Genomic DNA, 23,914 nt, shown 5'->3' with positions numbered 1-23,914 from the left:
GCTTCCTCTACATAAAGTTCTTTGTCCATAACTACAATATTTCCGCCCTTATCCGCGGGTTTTATTTCGATTCGGGCGTTATTTTTTAGGCGGAGTAACGCCTGGCGTTCACCTTTAGTTAGATTTTCTTTTCTTATTGTAGTTTTTGGGCATTTCTTCAATTTCATTTGTTAAGAGTTCATAGAAGGTGTCGATTTTATTGCCTGGGTAGAGAATCGGACAAAATTTGGATTTCGGTTTGAAATCTGTTCGTTGCCGTTCATTAGATGTAATGTTCATTTCATCTAATACCTGGGTGTCTGGAATTTCAGTTTGTTCAATTTCATTCGCCAGTTCATAGGCAACTCTTATTTGCGGAACTTCCGAGGTGCGGTATATTGAATTCATATTTGATGATGCGTTGTCTTCTGGCGTTTTGGTCTTATTTGTAGGTTTCTTGGCAAAGAATTTCTTTAATTTAGGTTTTCTGGTATATTTGTAGAGGTCTATATTGGTTTCAGTTGTGTCATGATGTGTTTCCGGACAGAAAGAAAGCCCCTTGTTTAGCAATTTCATTTCCATGGGTGTTAGACTGTATTTGGATAGATTTATTACTAAATTGGGGGTTGTTGTGGGATGTTGTCCTATTTCCTCTTGTTCGTGCGGGCTCTTAGGTTGTATCTGCTTCCCTGTACGCTTGCTGCGTCTTGTTTTGCGCTTGGGTTTCCTGGGGCTTGGGCTCCTCTTCCTCTCGATCGGTTTCGATACTGTCCACGGCCTCTGCTGTTGCTTTGTGGTGTTTGTTGCACATGGTATAGCAACTGCATCTCGTCTAAAAAAGACATTCTACGAAGACCAGGGCGTCTGTTCGCCCTCACTGAAATCAGATTCAGATCCGCTTGTTTGTTCACCAGGTGTCAATGTTCCTGTTACCCATTGTTGCTTGTAAATTTCATTTTTTGGCAAAGGTTAAAATGGTGCCATATTTGTAGTCATCTTGATCCCTACAAAATTTTCGTTGTTTGCGGTTCTGTACATCCTCTTCATGGTTATCTAGGATTTTTCCATTTCACTTCTTAATTTCTTTAATATGCTAGATTCCTCATTTAAGGCCGTTATTTTAGATTCCAATTCCGCAATTTGTGTGTAGTTCTTCGACCCCTCTTCTTGCATATTTAATTATTATTAGCATCATATTGTTGGAGCATCCCATGTTATTATTGCCCCATTCTTCGAGCATTTCGGGCTTTGTGTCTGGATGGTTCGGCAAGGTAAAGATGCGAAGACCTCTTGGTACCATCTTGAGTTCCACATATTTTTCTAATGTCAGAATTTCCCATCCTCTAGAGATTTCTTTCCTCATTAGTTTTTCCAGTTGTATGAATAGCGTTTTACTTGTAGTTGGGATCGATTGTGGTGTTGTGGTTGTTTCATCTTTGTTTTCCCGTACTGTGTCTGTTTGGAAAATGCTTTCTGCTTTAGTTGCTCTTTTAACTCTTCTTTCTTCCATTATCTGTGCTTGCTACCACAGTCACAGTGTGCTGAGTTAACGGTGTGTAATTTGTTTTGAAAAGCGTTTTAGGGATCTGTCTCACTTGTGCTAATGGTTCTTTTCTTGAAAGGTGGGTAAATTTGTAGTATACCCCTTGTCACGTTACGATGTACTGCTATCAAGGGAAGGTTGCTGTGCGAGTAAGTCTATAAATTTATTTCAGCCGCCTAATGCGTTGATGCTATGCGCACAGCTCTTTCACTGCGTCTTCGTTACTTTTTGCTTGCCATAAACGTGTCTCTTACCTGGGAGACTCCCGGATCGCGCAGGGTCCTCCGACTCTGCGCGTTCGGCGCTCGACCTGGTGTTCACACGCTGCCGTTCCTGTTCTGCTGATTTCCGTGGCGTTTTGCAAAACAGCTCCGCTTGGCGTTTCAATCCGCGGTGTTTAGGAAGACGGGCTCCCCGCTGTAAGTGAATACAATCTCACGAGTTGTCCTGTCGCAGCGGGAGCACAGATCAGTAGGTGCCAGCGATGGGACCAGGACAGTGTCCCAATTACGTGCAATACCAAGAAGTCGCTGCACACACCTTGATGATTTTACAGTTTCTTTATTTTCAAACGTGACAAACACCCCTACGCGTTTCGAACCGTAGTTCCTGTTCACGGTAGCTTAGGTGATTAGTCCCTTCATTATTTCAATACATTCAGCCTGTAGGCACACCCTCTGTTTAACTAGGGCATGCTGGGACTTGTAGTTTAAATTAATGTTATTGCCAATTCAATTATACCTTTCGAGGTCGTGGGTTTTTGCAGCATTGGGGCGCTGATTTGTGTTACTGCATGTGGAAAGCGTGTCCGCAGTTAACAAGGACAATATCGCTTTGCTGACGCTCGTGATTACACGTGCGTGTATAATCAACTCTCTGTTTACCTGAGGGTTGATTGCAATGCGTAACTGTATGGACTGCTGCAAAAACCCACGACCTCGAAAGGTATAATTGAATTGGCAATAACATTAATTTAAACTACAAGTCCCAGCATGCCCTAGTTAAACAGAGGGTGTGCCTACAGGCTGAATGTATTGAAATAATGAAGGGACTAATCACCTAAGCTACCGTGAACAGGAACTACGGTTCGAAACGCGTAGGGGTGTTTGTCACGTTTGAAAATAAAGAAACTGCAAAATCATCAAGGTGTGTGCAGCGACTTCTTGGTATTGCATATATATATATATATATATATATATATATATATATACATACATACATACATACACACACACACACATATATAAACACACACACACATACATTATATATTCACTGAAAAAAAAACAAAGGTTAAAGGAACGTTATAGTTAGGGTAATTTGACAGTGACAACATTAATGTTTTGAACAATAAAAAACTGAAATTTATCAATCTATCTACGTTATCTTTCTGTCTCTTCTCCTCTACCAGCTTTATTTTGCTCATTTCCTCTTAATAATCTTTCTCTTTGGCATCACTCCTGTTTTTTCCAATGAGATTTAGCACAGTTTAATTACACAGTCGTCTTCCCTTTCTATTTTCTCAGTTACTAAATCTCTCTTCGTCCCCGTCACACTTTCCTTGCTCCCTCTTATTCTCGCTCCCTTCTTAACCATTTTTTCTCCTATTCTATCCATGACGAGAAGCCATACTACTTGCTTTCACATTATCGATCTCTTTTTATCTTTTTCTTTACTCCTTCCTTAGTCTTACCAGCTCACCTTATTGCTCTTTCCATCTAAAGCTCTTTGTACCACTCCTTTCATGTTTAAATCTCCACCATTACCAATTTTGCATCCTTATCGCTGCCACATGGCCAATGACTTCAACAAGTTTATGTCTGCACAGGAAGCAGTTATTACAAATGGTCCTAACATTAGTGATGTTAACGCACCACCTGATGTTACCAATACTAGGAGTATCTGTAACACTAGTGTCTCGATATTATCAAGGGACCTCAAGTTGATCTCCTACAATTCAGTGTGTAATTGGCAATACCATGTGGGCTCCCCGCTACTGCTTTGATTGCTGCATGTAATCTCGCGATTGCAGTCTTGTTTACCAAGGGCAAACTCCTGCAGTTATGACCTTGAGGTTTCTTTACCCAGTAAAAAATACAGGATAGAGGCACTCTGGAATACAGGAAACCCAGTATATGCATCAGCTGAAATATTCTATGTAACATCATCAAAATATACATCTGTCGTCATTGTCATTTAGCAGTATGGACTGGACTGCTCCCATGAGACACAAGGTCAAGACTGATTTGCATATAGCCAGGTCTAAACTGGGGTGGCATGGTGAGCAAAAGAATGATGGATTTAATCCAGATCTCTTGACTGGGGGTGAATGTTTTGATTTGTTCTGCATTCCGTCCATCAATTGTGTGTCTTTTGCTTTCCCGCCCTAAGTGCGCCGGGTATGCCCCGACGTGGGTTCCGTCCATCAATTGTGTCTTTTGTCATTGTTTTGGTGGCTGAAATGGTATATGAAACATTATCATTCCAACATCTATTGTGATTGTTTGCCGTTGAACTGAAAAGAAGTAAATATACCATTTATTATACTATAGGAAGTCCTAAATGATTTTCTGCCTATACACTGTAAAATGAGAAATAATTGCGTTTGCACAGGACATTGGGCTATAGAAACAGGCATACCAGAGGGCTTGAAGTAGCCAGTAAATAATGTACATGCATTAATAGTACACCGCTATTTAATTAAAATCATATTACCTGGTAAAGAAGCTAGAGAACGGCCCCAAGATTTTCATTCTGCTATCCAGGTAATTTTCCTGACAGGAACTCAGATCGTTGCTCTCAATAGTGGAATTCAATGTAACATCAGAAAATTGTGCTTCGTCGCTCTCAAGAGTCACGATTGCACTGGAATTACTTGTAACCATGAAATCCACAATATCCTCATTGCTAATTGACAATGTTGTTGATAGTTCTGTACTAAGGCTGGAGACACTACAGACTGAAATATCATCACTTCTGGTCTGGACTCTAGAGGATGGACTGTACAATTTGACAGTGTCATATCCAGTTCGTGGAAAAGTTGAAGATTTGCGCACACCATTATCATACTCTGTGCTTACAGGAAGTGTTGGAACAGATGACGGGAGTGTGCTTTCACTCTGGAATGTTTTGTCCTCAACCATGCCAATCTCGGGGCTGTTGGTCCTGTTGGGTAAAATACTGCATTGCACAGGCTCTGGATTGCCTATTTCAAGAGTTGGAATGCCAGAATCTGCAGACTTGAGACTGGTTCGATCATAGTTGGGTTGGTAGTCTGGCAAGGACAGTGATCTTGGACACTTTGAATTCAGATTCTCCAAAGAACGAATGTTGCTGTCCACACTGGATGCCTGAATCGCCTTCAAGTTTGATCTTTTAACATGGTTAGATGCATTTATTTCATTCATACTGGACAATGTTGAAACTAGAAAAAATACAAATAAGAACGTTTTACTGTGTATTTGGAAAGTATAACTTTTCACATTTAATAAAACACTAATTTATAAATTCATAAAAGTGATAAAGAATTTCAAATGCCATAAGCGACCAAAGTTGTTTATAAGTAACAATTAAGTGCAAACATTTCACACCCCTTTAATCATGATCTTTTCACTTTGTAAATACATATACAGTGTGAAAAAATACGTTCTCAGTATCTGATCTAGCTCAGATTTCAGAGATTGCACTGGTGAAATGTAAATGAAAGGTTCTAACTAGGCTCAGAGATACAAATTGTTATTCGTTTTTGGTGTAGAGGACCTTTTGAAATCTAACCTTTCAGATTTTTCAATAAATATTGGAAAAACAATATAATCATTTCAGACCTGAATTACACCAAAAGAAAATCTTGAAAAGGTAGACATTCGCTCATGTATGCCTACGTTTTGAGAACATTACAAAGCTTGTAATTAGCTCTCTCTCTACCTGTAGAATGTACAATAAACTGGGCCAGTATCTTTGTCACAAACTCTAAGAATCAGCATATTTTGGAAACGGGTAATCTATTTTCAAATGTGTACGTTATAACAGGCATTTGGTACAGGTGATGTGCGATTTGTGGTTTTGGACCGCCATGAAGTTAAAGTGCATGCTTATTTTGCTACTCAATCGTAGATTTATTGTTACTAGTAAATTCTGCAATGTCCGGGTCAAAGGAAGATAGGTATAGAAGGAAATATTGTCAGGAGAAAGAGGTTTGCACTCCTTTCCAAACCTCTAGCAGAAGAAGAGAACTCTCAGGGAAGGGACTCTGAATTACCCCACCAGTAACCAGTGTGGGCCATCATTTTAACAGATGGGGAGAGAAAATGATAAATGGTGGATCCCCATATACACCCCACAACATCTCCAGCAACCACAGATAGCACCTAAATAGCGTCTGGAAGCATCACTGAAATGCCCCTGTCTACATTAGCATAAGCAATGTTGCAAGAGGGAGAGAGGATAGTCTAGGTAGAGGTGATAAATTAAATCCATTAAACCCAGCGCCTTGAGACCCTCACGGGTGAGTAACGCGCTTTAAACCCCCTGACTGATGTGGTAGCTGCCCTCCTGCTTCATCCCACTGCATGGTCTTAAGCTCCCCTTTCTCTTTATACTTTTCATGTAAAGCTCAGGAGTGCTTTTCAAAGATCAGTTAGACTTTTTTGTTATATTTATCCACTACCTTTTTTGATACCGGAGAGAACCACAGAAGTGGTCATTTTGATGCGTTTTCCATAGTAGTTAGGAAAGCTCAAAAGACCTAGGCAATAGATTTTGGACATAAAGTACTGTGTAGAGCGGCGCTCGGGGCTTATTTCAGCCATGTGGTCTAATCCCACTTTATGTTTCTCAGTGTAGTCCCTTTAGTAGCACCTCCAAAACCTTGCATGCAAACCAGCCTCATGAGGAAGTTTCACGTGCTTTGCACTGAGGGGCTTTGTTTTGACGGGATGAGCAGGTACCCGAGATACGTAACAAGAAAACCGTAATAAGCGTAACAAAGAGTCCTTTTGGGGGTCACATGTGGATTGATCCTATTTAAAACACCCCATCAAAAAACATCTAGCTACATTGCTGATCAAGAATTTAGCACGTGGCAAACAGAAACAAGCATTGGCATAGCCAGTAGGTCTCGCTTTTGGGACCTTAAGTGTTTAGCCATGGAACAGATGATGTTGTTGCACCAAGGATATTGTGCTGCATAACTGAATACTTATAAGCTCCCAAAAGCGAGACCTATTGGCTATGGCAATGCTTGTTATTTAATTGAAAGAAGTTTTTAAAAACAGATGGGCCTTGAGCGCCGCTCTGTAAATATTATAGGTAACGGACAACAAAGCTGCCCTAAAAGCATGGCAGCGAACGAGCCACACTGCAGTTGTACCCAGTCCCTACTCGCAAAGTTATTCAGTGCTCTGTTACATATATTTTGTAAAAGTAAACGGGAGCCAGGAGCAAGTGATAACTAAAGGACAACAAATTTGGCCTAAAAGCATGGCATCAAAGGAGCGCACACTGTAGTTGTAAGAAATGCGTTACTTACCTGTAACTGCGGTTATCCAGTATTGGAATATTTCATAGATTCACATGCCTGAATCATTCCCCGTCGTCGGGGTGGGAGTCCCCGGTATATAAAAAGAGTAATGTCATAAAGACATATACATAGCAATAGGCCAGAGGCCTCTCATTAGTAACATATCCATGTCCTTTTGTAAAAAGGACCAAACTTTGTCCAAGAGCCAATCAGATATCACCACCCTCTAGAACCTTCCTACAAGGAGCCCTAGTCCCTCAGATTTTCGTAAGCACAGTGCTAAGTAGTACCTACTGAGAGAACCAGGTGAGCCCTTCCAGGGGAGGTGGGGGGGTTGCATGCGAATCTATGTAAGATACCAATACTGGATAACTGCAGTTACAGGTAAGTAACGCATTTCTTATCCAGTAATATCGGTATCTTTCATAGATTCACATACCTGAATCAGAGTAGCAAGCAATAACCAGCACATTTCGTATGGTACAACATGTAAAATCACACGATATAAGAATACCATTTGTGAAATATAACAAGTACCAAAAACAATATAATAGAGAAATGTGCAAGTAGGCAGTAGGAAGGTGGGATGAAGAAAGAAGGCTCACCTCTAGTGAAATAGATGATGGAGCACACCTTGACCCACTGCTGCATCTTTCATAAGTTCAGAATCCAAGCAGTAGTGCCTGGTGAACGTATGTGGTGTCTTCCACGTCGCCGCTCTGCATATGTCGATAATGGGCACTCCTGCAAAGAGCACCATGGAAATGGAGACAGCTCTGGTTGAATGAACTCGAACTTTAGAATGCAGAGGATGACCTGCCTGTTGATGGCAGAAAGTAATGGCTGCAGAGATCCAACGAGAAATGCTCTGCTTAGTCAAAGGAAGACCCTTTCTGGGCCTGCTGAAGGCGACAAAAAGTTGGTTGGATTTCCGAAACTGTTCTGTTCGGTGAAAGTAGAACTTCAGACAACGCTCGAGGTCTAAAGAGTGGAGAGACCTCTCTGCTGCGGAAAGTGGATTTGGGAAGAAAGTCCGAAAGACTATAGGTTCATTCAGGTGAAAATTAGATGGAACCTTTGGGATGAATTTAGGGTTGGTCCATAGGATAACTCTGTCCTGTTTGAATTGCAAGAAAGGATCCTGAATAGAGAAGGCTTGCAGCTCACTTACACGCCTTGCTGATGTGAGCGCTAGCAAGAGAGCGGTTTTCCAAGACAGGTATTTGATGTCGGCTCTGTGTATTGGCTCAAAGGGATGTTTCATCAGTTGAGCAAGAACAATGTTTAATTGCCAGGTGGGTGGTAAAGCTCGCACCGGAGGGAATGTCCTGAACAGGCCTTTTAAAAATTGCTTAACCAGTCTATTGGACCAGAGGGAAGTACCAGATGACGAACGCCTGAAGCGAGATCTTGCCGCCAGGTGGACCTTAATAGAAGCACGGGCCAATCCTGAGTGCGCCAAATGGAGCAGGTAAGGTAGAAAGTGTATCTTATTTGCTTTACACCATACACAAAACCTTTTCCACTTTAGAGAATACGTCTTGTTGGTACTGTCCGCCCGAGCCCGGGCTACGACTGCCCTGCTTTCTTGAGGAATGTCTAGGTGTTGAAACTCTCTGAACTCAGGAGCCAAGCCGACAATCTGAGAGATGCTGGATCCGGATGCTGGACTTGCCCTTGGTTCATTGTAAGGAGAGTCGGGCAAGGCTTGAATAGAATTGGCGGTTCCAGTGACAGGAGATGAAGCTCCGTAAACCAGTGTTGGCGCGGCCACACTGGTGCTATTAAAATCAGGGTGCAATGCTCTGCCTTCAGTTTCTGGTGGACCCTGGGAATCAGAGGAATTGGAGGAAATGTGTACGCAAAGATGTTGCACCATCCGATCGAAAATGCAATAACCAGTGATCCCTTCTGGGGATGCCAGCTTGCGTAATGTTGGCATTTTGCGTTGTGTTGTGTCACAAACAGATCCAGATGAGGCCTGCCCCATCGGGCGAATACAGAGCTGAGAAGTTGATCCAGCTCCCACTCGTGGCACATGGAACGTTGCCTGCTCAGAGAGTCCGCCAGGACAATGTCCGTCCCTGGGACGTACTCCGCCCAAAGGGAAATGTTGTGCTGAAGAAACCATTTCCAAATTTTTTGAGATTCTTGAGACAACGACAGAGAGCGTGTTCCCCCTTGTTTGTTCAGATAGTGCATTGTGGTGGTGTTGTCTGTTCTCACAAGCACTGGGGAATCTCTGATCCTGGGTAGGAATGCTTTTAATGCCAGGTAAACTGCCCTTAACTCGAGGAGGTTTATGTGCAGTTGCTTCTCTGCCCGTTGATTTGAAGGTCCTGAAAGAACGCCCCCCAACCTTCCAAGGACGCATCTGTAGTTATCACCTGTGGCGAGATTGGAAGTATGAACGAAAGGCCTCGCCGTAGATTTTGTGGATGAAGCCACCAGCTCAGAGCCTGGACAATGGTAGGAGTTATCCGGATGACGTCAAAGGATCCCCTTCATTGAATCCACTGAGCTGATAGCGCCTCCTGAAGTAGACGCATACGAAGGCGGCAGTGTGGGACCAACAGGATGTTCGAGGACATCATCCCTAAGAAGGACTTGTACAGGCGCATGGTGATGGACTTTTTGGATTGAATCCGGGCGGCCAAGGTCCGTAGTTTCACTTGACGTTCCTGTGAAGGGAAAGCCTTTCTCTGAGCAGTATCTAGGACAGCTCAGAGGAAAGTGAGACACTGGGACGGCTGAAGGACGGATTTTTCCTCGTTGAGAGTAGGGCCCAGACCATTGAAGAGCTGAAGACAGGCGTTGGAGGACTTGGTCACGCCTGCGCGAGTAGGTGCCTTGACGAGCCAGTTGTCTAAGTACGGGAAGACCTGGTGATGATGTTGGCGGAGGTATGCTGCTACTGGAGATAGACATTTGGTAAAAATGCGTGGTGCCGACTTTAGGCCGAAAGGCAATACTCGAAACTGGTAGTGCTTGCCCGCCACCTCGAACCTGAGAAATTGTTTGTGGTTCCTGTGGATTGGTATATGAAAATATGCGTCTTGAAGGTCTAAAGACACCATAAAGTCGTTCGCATTGAGGAGTTGCAGCACCTCCTGGATGGACACCATACGGAATGACTTTTTTGAGGTATTGGTTGAGGTTTCTCAAGTCCAATATAGGTCTCCCTTTTTTCTCCTTTCGAATTAGGAAGAATCAGGAGTAGAATCCCTTGCCTTTCTGATTCCGGGGGCCTCTTTCTATCGCTCCTTTTTTTAGCATTAGGGAGAGTTCCAATTGCAGCAGTTGCAGATTTTTGTGCCGCATTGGGATTGGTGGCTTTTGAGGAGGAGTTTCCACAAACTCTAGAGAGTGTCCGAATTGAACAAGTTGGAGGACCCACCGATCCGTTGTAATTTGTCGCCAACTGTGAAGGAAGGATGAAATTCTCCCGCCAACTTTGCAAGGTGGAGAGAAACTGGAGACCTGTGGCAGAGAGAAGTCCTTGCCTTCTGCCTGCGTCCTTCTTTCCTCCTCGTCCTCGAAAGGAAGACTTGTTGTAGGACGACTGGTTTTGCTGCTGCTTTTGCTGGTACTGGGGTTTGTATTGTTGGCTTGAACCGTACGTGAATTTTTACCCCTGATAGGTGCCTCTAGAGGACTGACCTCTTCCCCTGGAGCCCCGAAAGGAAGGATTCTTGTATTGGAGAGTACCTAGAGCTCTTGCCGTATCAGCATCTTTCTTGATACCCTGTAGCATCTCATCGATGTGTTGTCCAAAAAGAAGCTGACCATCATACGGCATGTCCAATACCTTGGTCTGAATTTCAGGCCGGAAAGAGGTTGCCTTAAGCCAACCTTGGCGCCTCAGGACTGCAGCTCCTGCCAGCTGTCGGAACCCTGTGGATGCGATATCCATCGCCACATCAATCATCTCCGAAGCGGAACGCTCGCCTTCAAGGAGAATCTCCTTCGCCTCTTCTTTCTGCTCCTCTTGAAGCGAATCCAAGTATGGAGCGATATCCGCCCACATTTGACGGTTGTACATTGCTAAAGAGTTTGCTGCACGCACCGTTAAAATGGACATGGATGAAAACCTCTTCCCTATGTTGTCTAACTTTCGGCCTTCCTTATCTGGCGGCGCAGCCAATGCAGCCGAAGGATTTTTTGACCTGCGTTGCGCTGCCTGGGTGATCACAGAGTCCGGCTTTGGATGGCCAATAAGGCAAGCTGGGGCTGTGTCAGGAGCTTTATATTTTTTATCCAGTCTGGGCAGTACTGGAGCCAGAGATGAAGGGTTTTGCATTATTTTCTCCCCTTGTTCCCAGATGTAATCAATGATGGGAATGGACCGTACCGCCTTTTGGAATGGCTCTTTAAAAATCATAAAGGAAGCAATCCTGTGGTGTTGCCGTTACTTTGAGTTTGAAGCGCAACGCCGCTCTCTCTAGGATGTTGTGGAATCCCCCAATGTCTTCCGGGGGTGATTCCGCTTGTGCCTGAACAGGGGATGCTGGACCAGGAATCACATACTCATCCCATTTGTCTTGTGTGTCCTGGAGCTCCCCTTCCTCACGTTGGTGCTCCTCTTCTTCGTCTTCCTCATCAGAGGATGGGAGAGGACGTGATGGAGCCGGATCTGGTCAAAGGACTAAAGGAGCAGGCCGAGGCCTAGGTGGCGGTGTCACAACTGGCGGTGTCACAACTGGCGGTGTCACCACTGGCGGAGGCGGAGCAGTGGACGGGAACCTCGGTTTGTAGTCCGCAATGAGAAACTGCAGGTCTGTCACTATAGAAGCTGGGAGACACACCATAGGCTGTTGAGGAGGTGGTGGAGGTTGGAATTCCTCTTGATACTCCAAATCATCCGGTCCTTGTTCCTCATAATCTGAGCTTTCATGAAGTTTTACGCATAGTTCAGATGGGCTTGTCACTTGTTGGAACATAGAGCCCTCATCCGAGTCCTCATTATTCAGAAGATGAGCAGGGGGCAATGGTTGGACCCTGCTCGGAGAGGTCAACTTCGGTGTAAGAGTACGCGTAGTCACCCTGTAGTGCGTATAGGTACACTTCAATGGAGGCGATCCTACAGTCGTCGAACCTGTCGATGGAGTGGTCGTCGACGGTGGAACGTTGACAAGTAACTCAGACTCAGTCGTCGACGATGGTTGCTTCGTGGACGGCTTTGTCGACGCTGGTGTCGTTCTCGACGGCTTCGTCGACGCTGGTGTGGTCGTCGACGGCTTAGTCGACGTTGGGTTCGCCGTCGACGGGCCAGTCGACGGTCTCGTCAATGCTGGTGTCGACGATGATGACTTCATCGACGATGAACTTGTCGTCGACTATGGGCCCTTCATCGCCGATGACTATTTCGTCGACGATGATGAGGCTTTCGTCGACGTCTATGATTTTGCCGACGACCAGGGTTTAGACTTCGTCGACGATGAGGCACTCGTCGACGGTGGCGCCATCGACTACTTTTTAACAATAATCAGAGATGGAACAGACCTACCAGTGTACGATGGGAATGAAGTAGTCGTCGACGTTGATGTTAAAGATGACGCCACCGACGTGAAGATAGTGGCTGTCGACATTGTCACAGGCAGAGCTGAAGATGTTACCAAAGGTTTCTTGAAGGCGGGATCTTGTGGAGAAACCTTCACAGCAATAGCCTTAGAACGAACCTCTGAAGACTTGGGCGTCTTCTTTTGAGGTGGCTGTACAGATGGTCCTGGGGATGACGTTCTAGGCCTTTTGGGAGAAGAATGTATACTCCTAATGGAACACTCACTCTCACCTGAAGAGACTGGTTGATCCTTGTCCTTGAGTCTCTGAAGCCATATCAGCAGTCGTCCCTCTCTATCCTTGAGAGTTTTGGCTGAAAAAGTACGGCAGAATTTACAATCCTTTGCTGAATGGTCAGGGTATAGACAGTAAAGGCAGTCCTCATGCCAGTCATCCACATGAAGCCTCTTTTTGTGACAAGAGGCACAAGGTCTGAAAAGACCCTTTTTTGGAGCATCAGCCATGGCTAAACGCAAGATCCCTCACAGAATGATAATTCTGAGACAAATATGTGGAAATAAATCCAGAATACAAAGAAAACTGAGCAGAGCTCAGAGGAGACTCCCTTGGCACGACGTGCGGTAGAAAATCTGAGGGACTAGGGCTCCTTCCAGGAAGGTTCTAGAGGGTGGTGATATCGGATTAGCTCTTGGCCAAAGTTTGGTCCTTTTTACAAAAGGACATGGATATGTTACTAATGAGAGGCCTCTGGCCTATTGCTATGTAGCTGTCTTTATGACATTACTCTTTTTATATACCGGGGACTCCCACCCCGACGACGGGGAATGATTCAGGCATGTGGATCTATGAAAGATACCCATAATACTGGATAACACTGTTCCCCCTCACAAAGTTAATACGCAGGAGTAGGCAGTGTTCAACAGTAGCTTAATATAATGCCACAGCACATAATAACATGTAAGGCCCCTGAACGCCATTACATTAAGGCCCTGGTAGAAGTTTTCTGTTGAATTGAAAGTACTTTTTAACAACAGATGGGACTTGTGCGCCCATAAAAGTTGCCCTAAAAGCATGGCGGCGAAGGAGTGCACACTGCAGCCGTAACCCCGTCCCTCCTGTTCCTGTGACAACGGCTTTTTGTAAGCCTCCTGTAGACAATAACATTACATCCTAGTTTAAAGCTAATTGCAACAATTTTAATCGTAACGCCGTCCCTGTTCGCAAAGTTGTCAAGAGCTCTGGTATTATACACATTGCAAAAGTAAACGGAAGCCAGGAAAACGAGGACGGTTAAGTGTGTGTAAACATCGTGATAACAGCTTTATGTGAGCCTCCTGTACACAACATGACATCCAAATTCCAACACTTTTGCGTAGTAATCCCAGATTGCGCTAAAATAAATGCATACATACAGAGGAGAAGAGGGTGAAGCAGCACTATGTAAACATCGAGGCTACATTTAATTACAACCACGGCATGCTCTGTTACATATACATTGTAAGAGTAAACAGAAGCTAGGACTGCGAGGCCTTTTAAGTGAGTGTAAACATTGTGACAACGGCTTTAACCAAATGACTCTCTTACTGCACCCCAACAACCATCTGTATACTTGGTCTTGCCCTTCAACCACCACTAGCAAAGGTTGAACTAGGAGGCTCAGGGCGTGTGCAACCCCAGGCCCCAGAAGGCGCCAGTGAAGTCCAGCAACATGGCAGGGAACTCTTATGATGTCATGGCTAGGATCTTGCAGGGTCTCAGGGGGAAGTACTTCAAAGGTACCGTAGTAAGAAGTGGAGGGTTGTCGGCACGGCAGAGATCACTTGGGTGCTATGGCTGGGACCTCCTAGGGTGTCACAGAGGTTTTTTGTAGGGTTTCATGGCTGCGACCTTGCAAATTGTAATGGTAGGGACCTCCTACAGTGTTGCTGCTGTTAACAGAAAGCCCCACCAGGTGCTATAGCAGCGCATTTGCGAGGTGTCATTGCTATGATTGTTTAGGACTGCGGGCGACCATTGTGTTACAGCAAGACCCTTGTGAGGCACCATGGTAGAGACCTCGAGTTGCTGGGGGTCACTGCAGAGACCCAATGATAACTATGGCTGGGACCTCACAATCTGTCATGGATGGTAGCGCCCAGGCCCAGGACTAGCTTCAGCACTGGTGTCACAGCAGATCTCGCAGTATGGCCGTCTTAGCACCTCGCCAGGTGTCATGGCAGGGAGCTCACGAGCTCTCAGGCTGTGACGCTGTAGAGCGCCGTGGCTGAAAGCAACCGCCACACAGTGCAACAGTGGGGACAACGTAGGAGATAATGGTAGAGATTTCACCGAGGGTCACAGCAGAGCCCTCGTCTTCGCTAGGCCCTTGCAAGCTGCCATGACAAGGAGCCTGCAGGCCCAGCTCCCACACAGGCTCGCAGTGTGGTGTTTCTGGTAGCCCCACGCGGGCGTCAGAGCTGTGATGCAGCAGTGTGTCATAATAGCCAGCGACCACATGCAGAAGAAGGGGGTGGGCTCCCCACAGGGGCCGTTAAGGTTGTTAACGGCAGAGACACCCAACGATGCCACAATAGTGACGTGCAGGCGTCACAGATGCCAGGGACCCCAAGTGGGCAGCACCGCCCTGTTTCCCCAATGCAGGCACCGAACTCAATGAAGTAATTACAGCTCAATGACAACAATCTCTCCTCGTTAGCTGCACCCTGTGCGGGCTCTGCAGGTGGTGGTAATACCTCTCTGCCAGGAGGGGAGGGCAAGAGTGAGCACGAGCGAGGGGTGGTGGAGGAGGCGATGGAAGGGGAAGTGAGGGGAGGGAGAAAGCAAAGGGGAGGCGGGGAATAGAGAGTGAGTCAGCGAGGGAAGGGGTGAAGGTTGGCGAGCTGTGGCACAGCGAGGAGGGATGGTGAGAGGTGGTGACCCAACAAATTAACACGAAGAGGCGAGGCAAGCGAAGTTTTGAGGCAGGAGCCTGCTCCGGCCCGAGTCTCCGGCATGTAAATCACACAAAAAACAAATACATGATCAAATGTCTTTAAAGTTAAAAGAATGCATTTCTGGAACATGTTGGCGCATTTCAGAGCATTACAGATTACCTCTGTGACAGAAAAGGGTTTATTAAAAGTGAGTTTTAAAATAAATATTAACTGAGAAACATTCCTGCCCTTGCCCGGATGACAATGCAATTAGACCTTAGAGGACAGTCACTCGCCCTGCGGTCTACCTAGACCTAAATATTTATTCTACGATTTAACACTGAACTATTAAATAAAATACAAGAGTTTTTTTTCACAGCGCACTTTCTGAACTAGCGCTTTTGAAGGTGCGGTCATATGTGGTACACAAAAGCGGTCATATGTGGTACACAAAAGCGGCTTAGTGAAAAAGAATTTGCCCAAAATCACACAGACGCCGTGATTAAGCTCAGATTTTTTTATTTTCACGCTGCAGTTCAACCAGATTCAATTTATAGCGTGGTTTGAATGAAAAAAATAAGAAAGGAAGAATAATGAAAAAACGTTATAATCAGTAGTATTTATATATTGCTTCATAAGCAGGAATATTAAGTATCAGAATGCAGACCAATAGTGGCAGGAAATGAGTGGAGGCCAGCAGAGTGACGCGATCTGTGCTGGAGGAGGGAATTGAAGCGTGGAGAGAGGCATGCAAGGCTTAATGAGCCTTGACAGAAACCCACATGGCGGCAGCGTGCATGCATGCACAGGGGCACGCAAGCTTGAGGCCAGGAAAAGCTTGCGGGTAGCACTTTGAAAACCCCCTTACTAAAAGTCGAGAAATCAGCGGATGCGCTGCTCTAGGCTCGACCTAAAAAACGAAAAACAAACAAGGATCCATAAAACAAGTCAAGTCCCTAACAAAACAGAATAATTCATTTCGTGCTTTATAGCCAGTACTTTATGAACACACCAATGCTCATGTATTCTTTAACATGTACCAATATGTTTCATGACTAATTACAATATTGTTCTCATTGTAACCTAAAGTGCAAATAAACCTAATATGTCTGTAAAGATTCATGTATTCCTCCTAGAAGCTATGTTTTTCGGAGTTTTACAACTGCACATTTTCTGCACTGTGTAATTAGTACAGCCTTATCCTGCAGATTGGCATCATGACACATGAGTTACAAAAAGTAATGGAGTCTGTGCTTGCTTATATTTTAGTATCTAGTCTTCAAGGCCTTCTCACACTTTCTTGTGAGAACTTCTGCTCAACCGTTAATTTTGTCGAAAGTTTCAATCCGATGCATACGTTTCCAGTAGCAGGTATTGATACATATTGTGTCAGATAACATGGACTGTGCTGTGAAGGCTCCATACACTCCAGTACGAAAAGCCAAATGTAATCCTGAATAAAACTTCCTAAATGCAGCATTCACGTCAAAGTACATTTATTTCAGTTAATCACAACCAGATTATCAAAGAAAGGCTAAAAATCACTGGGTACTGAAAATAATTCAACGTTAGAACGTATAATTTTGAACACATTTCTATTTAAAATAAAGAGGCTAAAAATTGTATATAAACGAGTGTGCCAGCATGAGCGCCAACTTTTCCTCATGTCTTTAGATTAAAAAATATATAACAGAATTCATATCTGAATGCAGTAAGCTTCAGGTGCAAACTAGAATCACCGAACTTACATTTGCTTTGTTTACTGCTCCGCAGCAATTCTCGTGAGCCAATAACACAGTACAGCAGATACATTCGGAGTTCTGGGCATGTTTAGAGTGACGCTGAGCCCATCCATTTCCGCTTTTTTTCCAGTTATAGCACTGGCATGTTGTTCAAATTCACCTTAAGTCAGCAGAATTATCGATTTGTTTAAAAGTGACGCTGGGCCCATCCTTTTTCTACCTCTTTTCCAGGTTAAAGTGAGGACGTGTTCGAGCAAAATCACCTAAGGTATATGAGAGTTTTGAGTTAAGATCAGGTTAAAGTGCAAGCATGTTCGTGCAAAATCCCCTAAAACTACCTAAACCCGCCGCCAGATGTAAGCAATACTGATTAAATAGTTGTTCGAAATAACATTGTGTCATTCAATTCACAAGGTACATCTAAAATGCAGACATATCAAATCAAGTGAGACTGACAAACTACGTGGCGATCATCAGGCCATTTGCTGACAATAACAGATTCGCTTCGAGAAAGAATTTTATAAAGGCAGCTATTATTTGTGGAGTTTCTCCTTTCATACAAAAAAGTAAGGCATGCCGACATGTTCCAATTTCATTGTGATTGAAAATTATTTTCAATATTATCTTGCATTTGTTTGAAGAATGGGACAAATCAAAGTGTGGGGCAAGCTTTCTTCGTATAAATGACAGTCTACACTTGGTGCTCTGTAAATTCAGCTGCTATTTAGGGATGTATTCCTGTGTTTGACATAAATCAAAGCGCGGATGAAGTAGCTTATTTTTGTAGAAAGATCCAAGTAGTTATGAGCATACATGACATTTATTTGTTTGTTGGTTTTTCTTCTCGTTTTGTTGTCCAGGGATTAAGACCAGCTCGATGAGTTGACGAGATCGGTGGTGGATACGACCAGTTTCTTTATCAACTGTTTGTAGAAAAGGCCTCAGCATAGATCTTAGAAGGTACCTGGCGCTCAGATCTCACAAACCTTCAGGAAGATCTTGCTCATAGCCTTTGTCAAATATGAGGACAACTAAAACAAAACAGAAAAAATAAAGATCCAAGTAATGTTGTTAAAGAGGTCAGTGGATGAGACGGTACTTAAGAATCAATGATTGGCCATGGTCCTCTGTCTCTATGGCATGACAATCTTCTTATTTGTTTATTAATTGCGTTCTTAGAGGAGTTGAGAGGCAATTTCAGATCCCACAGCTCTTTTGCCTTCAGATCTTTCAGTGCAGCGTTGAGGGCATGTGTCCCGTTATGTGAATTTGACTGAAAGCCAGTTGGGATATCTTTCAACAACAGTGCGCATAGTGTGACTTTGCCAGAAGACCTTAAACAAAACATATATTTGTGAAATGAGCCTTTTTGAGTTAGATCTTGGTTATTCAGGCTAAATTGAAGTCAAATCTGAGAAAGCAACGCATTCCGGGGAAGATGGAACAAGAAACAGAAAACCTTATTGTGTGCAGTTAAGAAAACCCCCAAACTTTCCTGGAAAGGCTTCTGTACCATAGCAAACTGGGCATTTATTACTGTAAGTAGTGGGGGAAAAAAAAAAAAATCAGACTTCGTAATTTTCGATGTATTAATTGAAACGCTGAAATCAAGGAAGAAATTCATGGTTTCAGTGAGTTTTGGTGGCGTTGTTGCGATAGCCAATGTTGTAGCTAGATGGCAAGAAATTTATAGGACAAGCCTCAAAGGATTGATTGCCCATCGAAAGATCAACTTACCTTCCTGTTGATTTTTCTGTAAAAGAACACAACCTGAGTTTTTGTGAGGTTGATCGTCATTTTGTTTTTAATACAGTAGAAATTAAGATGGTTAAGTAAACTTTGGAGTCCAATCCCAGTCAGATTCATCAGGACTAAGGCATCAGCATATTGTAGTGATGTCACTTTTCGAAAACCCAGGCTTGGAGAATGAGAATTTGCTGCATATAGGTGTGTACTTAGATCCACCAAGAAGAGATTAAAAAGAATGGACTCCAAGATGCAGACTTGCTTTAAGCCTCTCTTTACTGGGATTTTTTCCTGTCAGCCATTATTTTGACCGAGTTTGACTTGAGCACAGTGATTAAAATATAAGAGCTGGATTGCATGCAATAGATGTGTAGGAATATTCCAAATAATAAAAAAAATTCCATAGTAGATTTTGGTTAACATGATCGAAGGCTTTGGAGAAACCCACAAAGCATGTATATAGAAGTGGTTTCGAGAAGAAAAAAAAACTACTGTCAGACCCTTCTTCCAATTCAGCCACTATCAGGCCTAGAAATATTTTGGGAACTGTATCCATAAGAGTGATAATCCAATAGCCATCTGGAGAATTACAGGAGCCTTTCTTATATACTGGCTGGAAAATGGAGCCACACCATGATTCAGGGATTGCTTCTGCTGCCAAAAAAAATTAAACAAGGTATGGATGCGGCTGCTTCAGAACTCCCAGCCTTCTTTAAATATGGCAACAAGGAGGTCATTTGGGCCGGGCACACCATTGCCTCTGTTTTCCCTAACTTTTTTATGATTTCGCTTTGAGCAAAAGTTAAAAGGTATATCACATCAAGTTTTAGTAATCTTAGGTATATGAACATCTTGTATGTCATATAGGGAGCGTATGTGAGAGGACTTCTTCCATTGCATTATTACCTACTGACCAGTAGGGTATCTGTCTAAATGGTTTATTATTGAGCATAGGGATTTAGAATTATTTTTGCAAGCTTGCACTATGTTAAACCAGTCGTGATCGGTAAGGGTCCTTTTCGCTTCTGTGACTGCTTTTTTTCCTAAGAGTTTTGTAGTTCTCGAAATGTTATTTGTGCATGGGGGTCAGGATGGAGATTGATGGATTTCATTTCCTAATCCAGAGCTTTTCATTGTTGTTTAAGAGCACTTGAGTAGCAGGTTTGATTCTTTTGTCATGACAGGAATGGAGGTTGAATGTTTGTTGTTGTGAGAGTAGCTTTGAGTTCATCCTGCGTCTTGCACAATGCCGTAATTGAGGCTTGACCATTCCCAGGCATCACAGCGGGCAGACAAGAGTTTATTCCAGCTAACTTTTTTCCAGTTTGTGCCGGGATCTTGAATACCAATTGGTTTGTAAACCAGACACTTCACATTGTAATTTGTAATCCTGATGGATCGTGAGGAGTGATCGTTCTCACACCTTGCTGTTATCTTATATGACGAGATCGCATGAAAAAACTCAAGAGATACAAATGTATAATCTAGGACAGTTTCCATCTTACTAAATTTTCTTGTCTAGGTCATTGGGGGGGTGGCCTTGAATGCGACCATTTAGTGTCCGGAGTCTAAGGGCCACCCAAGTTCTTAATAATTCATGGTCTAGTTTATTGACTGAACCAAATTTGGAGATTCGGATTGGGATTCCTCAATGCATATCTGTTGCTCATAGGTTCCCACATCTTTCCAAGTGATTAGTCTGATTAAAGTTAAAATCGTCTGTGACTATACGTGAGCTGCCGCCATTCGAAGTTCCCAGTTCCATAAAAAGATTTTGTACGAATTTTATGTTCCTTTTTTTGTGAAATGGACTGGGGGAACAAGTATGTTTAAAATTATAATTGGACCCATAGTACTTCCAAATTTCCAATTGTTTATCATAATGCCTTGAATGAATCGTACGTTAGTTGAGAGGCAAGTATAAGAGAAGCTTTTATCAAGTGACACACTTGAAAGTCCCCCTTTTGGATGACCACTTTTCTTTGCTTTTTGTGCTAAATAGAGTTTCCGAATAACCTCCTAATGGCTAGTCCACCTCATTCCACGTCTCTTGCAAGCATATAGTGTCAAAATTCCTCAGATATTTTTCGAATTCGGGATCTGAATGTAGTTGTGCCTGATCTGTTCCATGAAATTATGGTTGTTGACTGAGGCACATATAAAGCACTCCTATACCTTTGTGTTAAGTCTGCAGTATATAAAACGGCAGAAAAAACAAATATTAAGTTTCAGTCATGTCAAAATTAGGCTTGGGCGGTGTACTCCTCTCCGTTCGCATAGTTTGCAGAGTTTTCTGCACTCCGCGGAGCTCACGGAGTGCAGAAAACTCCACTTTGCATAGTGTAGCAGAGTTTTTTCCCAGCTCGCCTCAGCGAATGGTAAGTTCGCAAGCGCGAGCTGCTGCTCGGGTAGAATTTCTACCCTAGCGGCAGAAGGCCAGCGCGAACAGCAGTTCGCACTACACTCTGCCACTTGCGGAACTTAGCTGAGTTCTGCGTAACAAAACTCCACAAACTACGTCCAGGCTTAGTCAAAATGTTTAAATGAAATAGAAGAGGAAGATATTTGAGAACAGACTTAAAATGAGTTCTAATGGGGACGCGCTACCTGTAAGCTCCTTGCTGCCTACCCGGTTTTGCTGATGGACCTGGCCAGTGCTTTGTTGCGTGGACTGTTGCCTGTCTCCTGCGGGGCCCGTTGCTCGTTCCAGCCTTCGCCAGTTCCTATATCGCCGCATCGGGGGAACTACATCATCCAGAATCCCCAGTGGCGCAAAGCTTCACGGACCTGTGCCAGTAGGTGCATAAAAATCCACTAGGCCCCAAGCAGCGCGGGACCCGCGCGGGCGTGCCCGGGCCAAGGGCGGGCCCGTCTGCGCAGTCAGCGGCTGGTAGAGGCTGGGCTGGGCCAGTCCTCTTACTTTTTCCAATTGTGGACTCTGGACTGGGACTAAAGCAGACTCAAAAGTAAGCTGGAATTATTTCTATATGTGTAGGAATACAAGGGGGGTATTGCTGTCTGTTTGAACCACTCCTGCTGGTAAAGTGCACCACAGTTTATAGTATAGTGGTCTTAGTTTGTGGGACCCCACTGTGGTACTGTAAATTTATTCTATTACCACGCATATCTGCTGTTATGAGTAAGAATACACGGGGGAACCGGGGCAGGGGTGGTGGGGACTTTGGATGCCTTCCTCTCTCGGGCTGAATCCGTGCTTATACACGAGATTGAGCTCACCGAGCGGAGGCTTTCATTAGACCCTCTAAACCAGTTTGTAAATCCTGCATTTGTCCCAGAGCCTACCACAATTGTGCCAGTAAGCCCTTTAAGTTCTCATAGGACTTCATCTACATCTATTCCACAACAGAGCCCCTTACTATCTTCACTGATGGCCAATATACCCTGCCAAGTTCCCCCTATTGTTCCACCAATTAGATGCACTAAGCAGTTAAGTGGCACCCAAGCCCCCAAGAGGAGAGAACAACCAACAAAAAGGAAAGCTCGGATGCTCCTAAAACAAGTTATGAAATCTCTAAATAGGCCAAGAATAAGAACCCTGCACATGGGTCGGGAGCAGCTGTGGATACCCAGATTACTCGAGACCAATAAGGGGGCAGAGTGTAGTGATAATCACTCTACAAACACATTTGTATTCCCTGCGATAAATTTGATTTTATAAGACAGTTGGAAGAAAAACTATTAGCTCCGATTAATCCGGTCTTGGTGAAACTTGAAGCAATCGACCAAAAATTAAATAAATTAGAACAGCACCTATGTAAAGAACGATCCACCCTTATGTGGGACAGACCTGTAGCTGAGCAAGTTCAGAAGGAGTAGGATACTGTCCCTAGAACATCCAACACAGATATAACGCACCCCCCATTAGCACCAATGGCAGCATACCCGAATCCCCTCCAAAATCCTGGCCATAGTGGAAGAATAGGGCCCCAGGGTCCAACAGGAAAAATTCAGGGATTAGGAAATCATACGTCTAAGGGAGTATTCCTTCATTTACCACCTGAGGCGAGCCCGTACACCATTATTTTGGCAAATGTACCGAAACTCCCAAGCCAAGAAGAGACGCATTGGTCCTCACTTAAAAATAGGGCGCTGCACTTCCTGAATGGTAAAACAGGGCTTGGGGAACATCTATTTAGGTAATTCAAAATGGTGAGAAGGGTTGCATGAGTCGGCCACTCTCGTAAAGGCTGGGATGGAGATTGTGTTGTGCTAAGCTTCAGGTCCCCGAACATGGTCGGTAGTATTTTGGACCAGGCAGGTGCGCTCAGGACCAGTACTGAGGGCATCAATGTCTTACCGCTAGGCTACTTTTATCGACCTGATATGCTCCAAAGGGGTAACGAAGGGTGGCAAAATTGGAACCGGCAAGGCTCCGCAAATAGTCCAGTCCCGCTGATTAATAGATTTGAGGCACTGAGTGGGTTGGATGTCAATGATTGACTGCTCCCAAGAATAGACTTGAAAAGCCCATGGTTAAGTATACCCCAAAGCTGTCAGGAGAATATAGTCATAGAACCCATTATGAGTTCAGGAATGACTGACTCATACAAAGTATTATCTACAAAGCAGTACTAATTGTAACAAGATAACTGACAATTTGGGGGCGGTAAATAGTCTAAAAATAGTTTCAAGTCCCCCCATTAGTATCCCTTGAAATAGGGAAAACTGTAATAAATCCAATTCCAGGGGCTAGTGGGCACTTAGTATGCTCTACCTCTATCCATGGCTGTAGTATAACATCCCTTGTTTCTTGAAACATTGCAGGGCTAAGAAACAAACTGATGTCTTACGATTGGCTTACCTTTATCAACAGTAATAACTTTATATTATTTCGGGAAACTTGGTCAACCGAACAAGAGTATAGGCAAGGCTACTTAAACTTTTTTAGGCCAACTACTCCAAGCTTGCGGGGTAGACCAAAGGGGGGTCTTAC

At 44.0% G+C, this 23,914-nt stretch overlaps 1 protein-coding gene across 3 annotated transcripts in view; it reads right to left on the bottom strand.

Moving 5' to 3' along the window:
• TBC1D14 (TBC1 domain family member 14) overlaps positions 1–23,914 on the bottom strand; it is a 944,726-nt gene that overhangs the window by 748,131 nt on the left and 172,681 nt on the right. For all 3 annotated transcript variants that reach the window (XM_086964122.1, XM_086964121.1, XM_086964123.1), the window contains one exon: positions 4,238–4,946. In XM_086964122.1, the coding sequence (XP_086820248.1) occupies positions 4,238–4,929 (692 nt within the window). In that variant the 5' untranslated portion in view covers positions 4,930–4,946. The remainder of the gene's footprint in view (positions 1–4,237; positions 4,947–23,914) is intronic.

The sequence above is a fragment of the Lissotriton vulgaris genome, chromosome 3_2 (genome assembly GCF_964263255.1).
Source record: "Lissotriton vulgaris chromosome 3_2, aLisVul1.2, whole genome shotgun sequence".
Taxonomy (NCBI): domain Eukaryota; kingdom Metazoa; phylum Chordata; class Amphibia; order Caudata; family Salamandridae; genus Lissotriton; species Lissotriton vulgaris.
The sequence above is the reverse complement of the archived record's forward strand: the minus strand, read 5'-3'. Positions and strand labels throughout refer to the sequence as shown.